This window comes from Euprymna scolopes, chromosome 1 (assembly GCF_053919585.1).
Source record: "Euprymna scolopes isolate OS-2025 chromosome 1, ASM5391958v1, whole genome shotgun sequence".
Classification (NCBI taxonomy): domain Eukaryota; kingdom Metazoa; phylum Mollusca; class Cephalopoda; order Sepiida; family Sepiolidae; genus Euprymna; species Euprymna scolopes.
Window position 1 is genome coordinate 144100934 of NC_136482.1, and position 13066 is coordinate 144113999.

At 31.9% G+C, this 13066-nt stretch overlaps 1 protein-coding gene across 2 annotated transcripts in view; it reads right to left on the minus strand.

Moving 5' to 3' along the window:
- Positions 1-13066, minus strand: part of LOC145276014 (serine/threonine-protein kinase 36-like) — a 122154-nt gene that overhangs the window by 52772 nt on the left and 56316 nt on the right. For both annotated transcript variants that reach the window (XM_080127670.1, XM_080127666.1), the window contains 4 exons: positions 11785-11883; positions 10589-10683; positions 8477-8540; positions 4913-5023 (listed from right to left, as the gene is read on the minus strand). In XM_080127670.1, the coding sequence (XP_079983796.1) occupies positions 4913-5023; positions 8477-8540; positions 10589-10683; positions 11785-11883 (369 nt within the window). The remainder of the gene's footprint in view (positions 1-4912; positions 5024-8476; positions 8541-10588; positions 10684-11784; positions 11884-13066) is intronic.

Consider the following 13066-nt stretch of genomic DNA (forward strand, 5'->3'; position numbering starts at 1 on the left):
ATATAAGAACTGCATTAAATTGAAGAATTCATGTATAAGACCAAGAATGCATCATTTGATAATTGTGATGAATGTAAAAAAGGAATTAGTTTGAAGCATGACTATGAATAATAAAAAAAAGTGTGTGCTGTCAGAAGTACTGGAATTAATTGAACTAAGCAAGGATTTTGCCAAAATGTTTTTTATTATTCTTGAAAATGACCGATTCCAATATAAATGCAAGAACAGTATGTCTGAAAGTTGACCTAAAACTCCAATCTGAGTATCAAGTATGCTCATATCATTTTACATACAAAGATATATTCAACAGTGAGTAATTTATTAGAAACCGTTCCGATTCAATGTTTATATCACAGTTAGTGCTTCAGTTGTACTTGTGATAGATGTAAATTTGTAGCATTATGGTCAACCAATTCCTTGTCTACAACAGATTATCTAGATCAAAGGTCATCAACCTCTGGCCAGCAGGCTAAATCTGGTCATCAAGTGAATTTTGTTTAACCTTATTTAGGGCACAATATAAATATAAAATATGCTTGTAATTTTTTTTATCCCTGTAGCAAAACATGTGATATTTAAATACAATCACATTATATTTAATAGTTGGTTTTTTTTTTTTTCAAATGCTCAAAAAATTAATTTACATATTTAATAACATTGTTGTACTCCATGACAATGTAGCCAAAGCTATTTGTTTCTCATGCTCCAAAAGGTTGCCAACCCCTGATCTTGATGGTAGCTTATCATATAAACAACTGATATCTTGTATTTCAGCCACTAAGCAGCAGTAGTATAAGACATCTGTGTGTCATTAATATTATATTTGCTGCTGATTGTAGAAGTAGCAATCATTGTTATCATGAGAGTAGCAATCGTCTATGTCATAATGGTCAAATATGAAAAACAGTTTAAATATCAGAAAGATAAAATGGTTCTTCTTTATTATTGTAGTGAAATCCAACAGCAGAAAAAAATGAGTTTTCATTAAAAACAATAACTATTTATTGTTTTTGTCAATTTTAATAATAGGAAATGTTATCTATTACTGAAAAGTTACAATTACTGAAAAGTTTCTGGAATATTATATAAAACACATGTCTCCATTATTCAAAGGAAAAATTATTCTGTCATGTTTGTTCTGAAATAACATTAATACAAGGGAAATAACATTAATACAAAGGAAATAACATTAATACATGGGAAATAACATAAATACAAGGGAAATAACATTAATACAAGGGAAATAACATTAATACAAGGGAAATAACATAAATACAAGGGAAATAACATAAATACAAGGGAAATAACATTAATACAAGGGAAATAACATTAATACAAAGGAAATAACATAAATACAAGGGAAATAACATTAATACAAGGGAAATAACATTAATACAAGGGAAATAACATTAATACAAGGGAAATAACATTAATACAAGGGAAATAACATAAATACAAGGGAAATAACATTAATACAAGGGAAATAACATTAATACAAGGGAAATAACATTAATACAAGGGAAATAACATTAATACAAGGGAAATAACATAAATACAAGGGAAATAACATTAATACAAGGGAAATAACATTAATACAAAGGAAATAACATAAATACAAGGGAAATAACATTAATACAAGGGAAATAACATTAATACAAGGGAAATAACATTAATACAAGGGAAATAACATTAATACAAAGGAAATAACATAAATACAAGGGAAATAACATTAATACAAGGGAAATAACATTAATACAAGGGAAATAACATAAATACAAGGGAAATAACATTAATACAAGGGAAATAACATTAATACAAAGGAAATAACATTAATACAAGGGAAATAACATTAATACAAGGGAAATAACATTAATACAAAGGAAATAACATTAATACAAGGGAAATAACATTAATACAAGGGAAATAACATTAATTCAAGGGAAATAACATAAATACAAGGGAAATAACATTAATACAAAGGAAATAACATTAATACAAGGGAAATAACATTAATACAAAGGAAATAACATTAATACAAGGGAAATAACATTAATACAAGGGAAATAACATTAATACAAGGGAAATAACATAAATACAAGGGAAATAACATTAATACAAAGGAAATAACATTAATACAAGGGAAATAACATTAATACAAGGGAAATAACATTAATACAAGGGAAATAACATTAATACATGGGAAATAACATTAATACAAGGGAAATAACATAAATACAAGGGAAATAACATTAATACAAGGGAAATAACATTAATACAAGGGAAAAAAACGTTTGAATTGGCCTATGTTCTTGACAGGTTTAAAAATGAATTACTTCCCCTGCTAATATAGGCACTCTTCAGTTACTATGTAAGCTAAAATTGCTAATATCTTAAAAAATTATTATTTTTAATAATAAATTTTCTACCTTATAATTTTTTTTTATATATTTTTGGATATTTCCATTACTGCAATATGACAATTCAGTAGATACTGGTTTCACTTGAAATGCAATATTTCATATTTTATGGTTCGCTACAATAACAAAGAACTGATAAAATAGCAACTCTTTTTAGGTTTACATGTTTATTTTTCATTTTTAAATTTCGATGCAGAGAATCCTGAAAATCATTTAATCTTGATTATGTGTCATATGTCTCAATTCTCCTCCCCCAAAATCTCTAACTTAGCTCTTTGAAATATGTATTTGTCATGACTCATGTCTTAAACCAAAGGGAGTAAATGGTAATCTTTACTTTTTTCTTCACATACTTGCAGGGAGCAATTCTGTTTTTTGAAATCACTTGCTGAGAAACCACATTGCCATCATTTTACAATTTGTGGTTCAAAATGGTTCAAAGTTTATCAGTTTCTGTTTGATTTGAATCACAATTGGTCTCCAATTTGATTGAAATTGTTGGTAATTTATTAAGGTGTCCTCTGTACTACATTCATTTTGATTTTATTCTTACTCTTGCTAATGTTGTGTTGAATTGTACTATATTGACTGTAAATCATGTCAGCTTCTCAAACTTGATATCTTATTTGCATATGAAGGTCAGCAATTGCTGAGTATCTAATAATTAAACTAAAACGACCTTGTAGCTCTAATTGGGAAGCAGTAAATAAGATCAACAGATATCAACAAAATGTTTACTGTGTTAGGATCAGTGTTTGATTTAAAAATTTTTGGAGATCACTTTCGTACATTCTTTTTATAAACAAAATAAGCAAGTTGTTGAGACTTGGTATAATCTATATATTAATTGGATAGCGTGTGTGTTATTTATTTTGTGTGTCATGCTTACATGCGAGTGACTGTTGTTTCATTGTTATGGACTTCCATTTTTTGTAATAAACAATTTTAACAAGACTTCTTTATAAGTTTTGATTTCGGTTATAGCTGATGGCACTCAAGTTATCTATTTTTTTTATAAATAATTTTACCAAGAATTCTTCATATGTTTTTGTTTCGGTTTTGATTATAGCTGAAGGAACTCAAGTTATATATATATATTTAATAATTTTTGGTTTTAATTTTGATTCAAGCTGATACTCCCAAATCATATGGATATATTTTTTTATTTTTGAAATCGCAACTTTATAATATATAAAAACCGATACAACATTATAATTAAATATACAAAATCTGCAAGAATTAAAATATCTTATTTAAACATACCTTATGACTGGGCTATACTAGGCGTCCCTGCTAGCTTAGATAAATACTTTTGCGATTTTAACGAAAGAGCTACACTAATATTAGAACATCTCCATTTATGCTAAACATCTACAGAATGCCAACATCAATATATTATATATGAAGGAGTCCCCTGTGAATTTCCAGAGGACCCACTAGTTTATATTAAATACTTATGTTGAATCCTTTCTCATTTATTTCTTTTTACTTCCCAGTTAATACAATCATTTATCCAGTAAAAATCCTTAATTTTAATTAACAAAGATTAAAACTTGTCAATACTTTTTGGGTCATCTTTATGCTGAGATATTTTCTATTTTATACCATAAATAATATAAATGTTTTTGTTAGCTATCATTAAATTTTTGTATGCTGCACTAAATATTGAACCATTTGATTTCTTCTTTCAAACTAGAATTTATTTTCTGTGTATGTTTGTCTTTTATATTTTTGAGGTCTAAACTTTTGTCCAGTTTCAATATTTACTTATTAGCCAGACTCATTAAAATTCCACAACAGATTACTAAAAAAATAGAATTATTTTAATTATTGTTCTTTAATTTTATTGTAGTTATATATTTTATTAGAATTTTGGCATTTATTATGTATTGCTTGAGATGCTCTCATTCATGAAAGATGGCCGATGGGATTACACAAGTATTCATGTTTCCATTCAGAGTGCTCTTTTTAGAACACTGGATTTTCCCCACATAAAAATCCAACCTTGTATTTTACTTTGTCCTCATTGGGAAAGCGAATAAATATGGACAATAATCAGGAATTACTTTCTTTCTAAATGGATTTATTACTTACTGTATGACTGAAAGCATAACAGATACTACATTTTGATCCTAGCTCAAAGCCAGAAAATTCTGATTATCTTTGACAATGTATTTGATCTGGGATGAATTAATTTTAATATGTAAAGTCCAACTTTTTGACATATAGTGATATCAGATGCATTTCGCTTACTTTATTAGGTTTTTGGTGATCATGTGATATCATTTTTTTAATGAATGTGGAAGGTGATAATGCACATACAAGTACACATGTATTATTATTATTATTATAAAGATTGCAATTCTTTTTTTACATGAAGAAAAAAAGGTAATGGCTGATGTGGCTAACTATTATAAACCACAAAATAGGAATATATATAAATACATGTTTTCATGAATAAATAGTTGGCATAAGAAGGTTTAACAGATGCTTACTTCAGAAAGGTCAGTAAAGACACAATAGCATGACTTCATGAGTTCTGTTGGCGAGAGAGCTACACATGTTCCATGATAGAGAATTTGGCTGAAAAGCATAGCAACTGCTGCCTGTAAAAGAGAAAGATTCTATCAGATATAAAAAGAAGAAATAAGCAAAAAAGATGTTCTTTAATACAAAATGAATAATATGTTATGGATTCATCTGATGAGTACTATTTTGCATACTCCTCTATCACCATCTTCTTTTGAGAGTTGAAGATGTTCTCGACTTGTTTTGGAAAAACTGGTATATTCTTTGAATTATTTAAGGCAAACAAATTATAGAAATTAGGTAGAAAAACCATAAAAAATGTGGGTGGTGAGGAGGATGTTTACCCTCATTGTAACAGCGCATATCGTGCACGTGTGAGAAAATCAGCAGCAGCCATAGGATAGCAGACTAGCAAAAATATCAGCAGCAGCAGTCATCTTAGCACATATGCAAATTAAGCAAGTGTGCATGCACTGACGTCACGGGAAGGAGAAAAAAAGCAGAAAAAGGACAGTACATGGTTGAGAAAAAAAGAGAAGCAAAGTTTGTGTTGGAGCAACACACAAGGGTGAGGGCCAACATGAGATGATGGAGAAAGAGACTTTAAAAGAAAAGCACATATACAGCAGAGCGATGTATTACGTGTACAAAAAGACTTTTGAAAAATAATATAATGCGTTATTTTGGAAGAACCACGAATAAATGCATTTCATTTGCATTTAAAAAATGTTGAGTTAGATTTTTCTTTCTTTTTTTTTTGTTTGTTGCTTTGCAGCAAAGTCCAAGACAATGTATGAGTCCGAGCGGTTGAACACGGTCAGAGTGTAACAGATGTGTTATACACTCTTAACTAAATGTAATTTGATCCACTTGTCTAAGCACTACCTCATCATTTGTCTATCACTTTCAATTCAGCAATGACCACAATACCACATTTACTCTTTGGACTATCCTACTTAAAATATTTCTAATGATTAAAGATCAATTCTGTTTACAAAAGATATTTACAATTTCATTGGAGAAAGACAGAGAGTGGGACAACAAGAAACAGAACAGGTTAGTAAGGTCATTTTAAACTTTTCTAAGAGTAGAACATCAACTGTTTTCTGGTTTGTTTAGAATTGAAAAATAGCAGGTCAATCTCTAAGTAGCAGTGGGTGTTAAGTGGGGGCCAAAGAAATAGGGATGAATTTAGGAAGTGTATGGTGTTCTTTTAAAATAATAAAAAAAAACAATCTGGGGAAGCCAAGAGCAAAATTAAAAGTGAAGAGGAGATAGATAGAACATAGGACAAAGTATATCTGGATGGTGAAATTATTGAGGTTGTCAAGAAGTCTTGTTACCTTGGTAGTACTGGATGTACAGGTGTCTATCTTATGGACTGCAAGACTTTCCCTGCCTTTTTTTATAGGAAAACATGGGTCCATGATGAAATATCTTTTGGTACCAAAGATTTTACGGCTTGTTGCTGAGGGTTCATAGGTGGGAGTTTATTAAAATAATCTCACAAACTGTTTACATAGAAAACTGGATCTGTTGCCGTTAAATCTATCTGAGTCAACATCTGACTCAGAAAAGATCTAAGTACTCCATAAATGGGTTCAGCTAGAGAGTATTTGAGATCCTCTTCGATAGTTGCACGGCAGCTAAGGACAATAGGTACATACTCACTCCATCGCTGTTGGTTAGGATAAGCACGCAAGGCAGATGACTACTACAGATGCAGTAAGTTCAGGGAATTTCTGTCATTACTAACCAGCAGAGCATTACCACTGTTGACCAAGGAAAGAGACTATCAGGCATGTGTACAAAGTGTGATGATGTATGGAAATGAAACCTGACAAGTGAGGATTGAAGGCATGTATTGCATGGGGAAAGATATGAGAATGACACAATGGATGTGTAATGCTTAGACCTTATAAGCTTAGAGAAAGAATAAATTTGGATACTAGAGGGAGATTTGTGCAGAATAGGTGACTTTGACGGTATGGCCACATTGAAGAATGGAGTTCTTGAGTCAGTAGACACAGAACAATTAAGGTAGCAGATCCAGTTCACGGGTGAAGGCCAAGGAAAACATGCAAATGTAACATAGTCGTCAATATGTAGAAAAACACAAAACTCCGTCAAAAGGAACATAAGAAAGCAAGAGGAAAGAAATTCAACTTGAGGTTTCAAGTTTTAATAAAGGAGCTTCAATCCTCGTTGTCTCGACTGTGACGTCACCCACGTGTTTCTAACATGATCATCAATCTGCACACAGGTTCTTCTTTTCATAATCGTTGCCTTTTTCCTTGCCATGACATCACCTCGCACACGGCTTGGTCATTTGCATACAGCTGCCACATGTGTGTCCCTGCTCTGTTAGAAGAGGAAGTAATAAAAATAAACTTGAGAAAAAGAAGGATAAATAAGGACCTGGCCAGAGATAGGTTAGCTTAGAAGTCAATTTTTTGCAGCTGTCCACCATATGCCAGCATGTAAAACAGACGTTAAACCAAATATGAAGAGGAGAAGGAGGAGTAAGTATCTTTGAGGATCTCTATTACCAAACAAGGGGGCAGGACTCTTTCATTCAACTATCTAAGCAGCTATCTGAACTGGAGTGGATCCAAAAAAAATAAATAAAAACAACTCAGAATCATGAGAACAGGTGCTCGTACCGGACTCCCAACGGCCAAGTATGTGAAGAGTCTTTCCAAAAAGAGGCATCAAAATGTTCTGCTACTGACAAGAAATACCTAGATGAGGTTCATGGTTTATGCATTATGATGTGAAGTGAATCAGATTGGTCAGTTTCATGTGACATATAAAGATTGGAAGTTAGATTTTAGTTGCAATTTTAGTGGAGAAACATGTAATGCATGATCTTGTTTGAGAGATAAGTCAGAAGATTGTAGAGAAGCAAATATGAGTCTATTCACAAAAATTAAGATGAATAAAGAATAGTTTAAATTAAAAACCTTGTTCTCTTTTTATTCATGAAATTACTATCTGCCCGAGAAAGAAGTTTTCCAGAACATCATCAGGCTAGGTTTATGAGAGGTGAACAACAACATAGAAATACGTGAAAAATGAACTACGTAACTGATAAGCGAGGAAGATTATGAATATCAGATGATGGAGGAGTTACTTCGCTTGAATAAGTATCCAAGAAGTGGAGACTATTTAAGGCAGACATATTTATTGATCAGCATCTGAAGTGGACCAACGAATGTCTGTTGAAGCTATAAGAAATATTAAAAATACACCCTCCCCTCATCAAAAGCTATATAAGACTTTGTAGCATCGTTCTATGAGAATTGCAAAAAATTTTAGACTTACATGAAATGAATTAGACTAATTTTGGGTACATTTACATTTTTATTTGTTTTTTTCATGAAGTCAAAATAAAGTTCATTTATTTAGATACATTGAAGATTACCATATTTAATTAAATATTAATAGATTTTAGTATAAACAAAAAGGAGAAAAATCATTTAGAAAACTGTCAGTTTTAGAAGTTATGTTAAGTGGACACTTTTACTTACTGTGTGATTGGCTAACTGGGACTCAAGAAATATAGAAACAATTAAATCAGATGAGTTTTTAAGGCTGAAAAACAAAAAGAAAATTAAGACATTTAAACAGACGTAATCTTTCAAACGTGTCATATATACTGCTCAAACATTTATTTATGGAAATTAAACCTTTATGTAGTTATGGAATAACTTATAAACATGTACGCTTCTTCATCTCTCCTAAACACTAGTCTAGTCTAATTATACTAATCCAGCAGTCATCTTGTTAGATATTTATGATCCATCTTAGTCTATAACAAAAACACATGGAAAGCCATCTTTAATGTAGGTGCACACATGGAAAGCCATCTTTAATGTAGGCACACACTCCATGCCCATGGCGATCTTGGGGGTCAGATTTAGATTTTAAGTTAGAGTATCCTTTAATTAAGTTACAATTAAATCGAAAATCTTGGAAGGGACGTAAAATTAATGAATAAAAAAATTATTAAATACTCAAAGAATGTTTGATAAAAATTTTTTTTTTGTTCATTTTGTATTGTCTGCAGCAAAAACAAATGGCAGCCACTGAAAGCCCTTACAGAATAAAGGTTTTAATATCTTAAAAACTACTTATCATCAACAATATTAAAAGCGATATTTGTCCAAAACAGGCTAGAATACCCGTAAAAGTCAACTTTTGAAAGATGAATGTTTAGTTGGTACACATCGCCACTTTGAGCCAAAAAAACATGGATGAAATGTTTATTATTTAAAACTTTGACTTCAAGTTTTTCACGTATCAAACTTTGCAAAGTCATAGCAATCTAGCAAAACTAGTGTATATGTTAAAGTAGGATATTCTCAGGGCTTTACATTATGAATGAAATAGTTGCATTTGTGAATAATTTTTCCAAGTGGTGATTAGAAATAATAAAACGCTTATCTTTTGGTGATTGTGTTTTTTTTTTTCACTAACAATTTACCAAAACTCATCACGAAGTGAAAAATGTTTTTTTCAATCTTTACTTTTTTGTTTAAATAAAACATGCAAAGTCAAATTATTTAAATACTAAAAGTTAAATTGAACAATATGCTCTTTTTATTTAACAAAGGCCATTAAAAAAAATCTGAAGAAATTTGAACGTTTATACGTTCAAGTCTCAACATAAAATTCTGTGCATGTTCAGAATTACACTTATTCAAAAATAAAAAATGCAAAAAAAAAATTTTTATTGATGTACGTAGTTTCCATGGAACAAAGATGTCATATTCCAAAAATCATATGGGTTTAGCTAATAACTTTACTACTTGGCTTGCAAACAAAAATATTTAGTTGTCAAAGGTCAACTAATGATAAATTTGTTCATAGAACCCTGCAAAAGAGCTGACAAAAAATTAATAAACCAAGACTACATTCTCACACCAGTATAATCACTAAAGTTGGTTCTCAGAATTTTAAGATTCTGTTATCAGTTCTATTGTATTGACAAACATCTTTTTATAATGATCTTTTGATACTGACAGAATGTGAAATGTATTGAGCCTACTCTTGGCTTGCAAAACCACAGGACATCCGAATGAAACTTCCTGATGTCTGCATATTTGTTTTGGAAAACGACAATTTATTAAAAAAGTCAATTAAATTTAAAATTGAATATGACTAAAAATAAAATTAATTAAACGAACATCTTTGCTGCTGATAAAATTAATTAAAAGTAGAAACATCAAAGCAGGAAAAAACTTACTTTCTTAAATTACTGTTTTCATTGAACCATCGTCATCTTTCACCAGACTGAAGTTTTGACATAAGAAATGCCGCCAAAAATTTTTTAATGTAATTATGTAGTCAGCATTTCATTTTATGAGATGAACATATTCCATAATTCCAATATATTTTCTGCATTAAAGCTATAAAAATCACCTGAGATCACAGCAAATTCTTTTATTTTTTCAGCCGACCTCCTTTCTCATGAATAATATATGTAACTCATTTCTCTCCGCTTTTTTCACTAGTTCTCAGTTAACCACATCATTTTCTTTTTACATAAGTTAAAAAAAAATCTTTAGGTTTTCAGAATGACAACATTACTGCATAAAAAGTTTCAGTAAAACTTCTTTTTTTTTTAGTGGTATACTTACATAACAGGAAGTTCTTCCAGCTGAATCACAATTGTACTTAATACATGGATAGTGATTTCTATAACCATGTTCACATGCATGTCTGGAACTTTAACCTGAAATAAACACAAACGTTATTTTAATTAGAACCATGATTTACTACTTCTATGCAGCTTGAACTTACGTTCTAGCTATTTGTAGGCCTGATAGAGTGTGCTTCAGTAATAAGCTCAGAAAGGTTTATTAACAAGAGAATTAAAATCACTTCATCCTTCAATGTTAAATTCCATATTGTGTGCACACACTTCATAATCTCACTTTCTCTTGATCAGCATTCTATGAGCATCATTCCAAAAGTAAAGACTCCTATTTTTTTAATTCAAAAAAGTTGAAGAGCTATGAAGACAGGAGTGGTACTATTAAAACGAGTGACAATCTCAGTGCACTTTTGTCAGGAATTCAATGAAACTTCTCTGCTTCTGAGCATGTCCATGAGAGGGAGTATTTCTTAGTCTCACACTGTCAATATCTGCAATAGAGAAATTAAACATTTCAAGTCATGAATGCATAAGTTCAGTCATCATAACAATGCACTTTGCAAACTCCTCTGATCTATTCGAGCAGAAAAAATAGGAGGCATTACTTTTAAAATGGCCGTCATAAAAATCAGCCGTCTGAACTAAGATTTGGCCTAACAGTCGCAACGTGATTGTTTATATGCTTTACATCTGAACACTTTCATTACTTTAATTGATATTACTGACACGACACAAACACGTTTCTTTATAAAAATAAAACTACTTTATCCATTTATGTGATTTTTCGTGTACAATACTTTGTTTACCATCCCGAGTAAGTACATCATAAACATTTTATTTTTGTTTTGTTCTTGAGGGAGGTGAGTTATGGACTAGTACTAAGAAAATGAATCTTGGGTTTATTTTCAGCGTCTGTTTAACTCTCACTTCCCTTATTTTGTCCTTTAGTCCTCACATTCCAGGAGTGATGTTTCTGACAAAGAGGGAAGAATTGGTGCTTTCTGGACCAGAATCTATTCCATCAAACAATAACCATTGGCAATTTTTTTTGTTTTTTTTTTAGTTCTTTACATCAAGTGGCGTCATGCCTTGTGTCGAGGGACCCCCTCCCTTCCCTCCCGCCAAAACAAAAGAAAAAAATCACAGTGTTTTAATGAAATACGAAAGAAAAGCACTGACCTCTTCAACAAGCACTGATATTAAAGATCTGAGAAAACTGTCTCTCGAAGCGGTATAAGTACACAGAGCAGGAGACACTTGATAACAAGAATAGAGCACCTAATGGAAAGAGAAAAAAGAAAACATTTAAAATTTGGATGCATATCTTTGTTTCAGCAATTAGCAAATGCAGATATCATTTATATTTAGTTCATACAACAGGCAGGTATGGGTGAGTAAAAGATCTATTTGATATGTTCTTGATTTTTACAGTACATTAGAAACACTAGAGGAAGACCTCCAATCTGTAGTGGAATGGGGACAAAAGTGGTTGGTCGCGTTCAATGCTGCCAAGACTAAACTAGTTTCATTCAATAATTACAAGAAACCCTCGTTACCACCCATAGCAATGGCCAACGACTCTTTATCTGAGAGTCCATCTTTCAAACTCCTTGGCCTAACGTTCACAGGAAACATGAGTTGGAACAATTACATTGAAGGCATTGCCAGGGCCACTGCAAGAAAGGTGGGCTCTCTCTACCGTGCTAGAAAACTACTAACACCCGAAAGTATCCTGTACCTCTATAAGGCCACCATTCGCCCATGTATGGAGTATTGCTGCCACATCTGGGCTGATGCATCTGCTGCTAGTCTCTCGCCCCTTGACAAGGTTCAAAAGAGAGTCGCAAACCTGATAGGCCGTGAACTGGTATCTAAGCTTCAGCCTCTGTCCCATCGACGAAATGTTGCATCCCTCTGCCTTTTCTACAAGTATTTTAGTGGTGAATGCTCTGACGAACTGCAATCACTTGTGCCCCCACGACGTGAGCACCCTCGACAAACCCAACAGGCTACTAAATCCCACCCCCACACTGTAGAGATCTCTAGATGTAAAAGATCTTTTTACTCCAATAGTTTCTTCCCCAGAACCACTAGACTCTGGAATTCCATTCCAGGTCCCTGCTTCCCCAACAGTACTGACGTGCAGAAGTTCAAGTGTAACGTGAACCGACATCTTGCTGGCCAAATCCCTACATAGTACCCCAGTAGTTGTTGCCCCTAATAGTAGCCCCCTACACCAAAGTGGCAATTTGCCTTGTTTGGGGTGAAAATGTAATAAAAAATTAAAAAATAAATAAAAAAAAAAAAATAAAAAAAAAACATTAACTGTTATTTGGTCCTTTTATGCTGAACCTTATATAGTTTGTGTATCTTTGGTCTCTAGACTACTTCATTATTGTGTAGGTTTTTATTTCACTCATAGATAAGGCCCTTATAGGTACAAGGACTGGAATCCAATGGA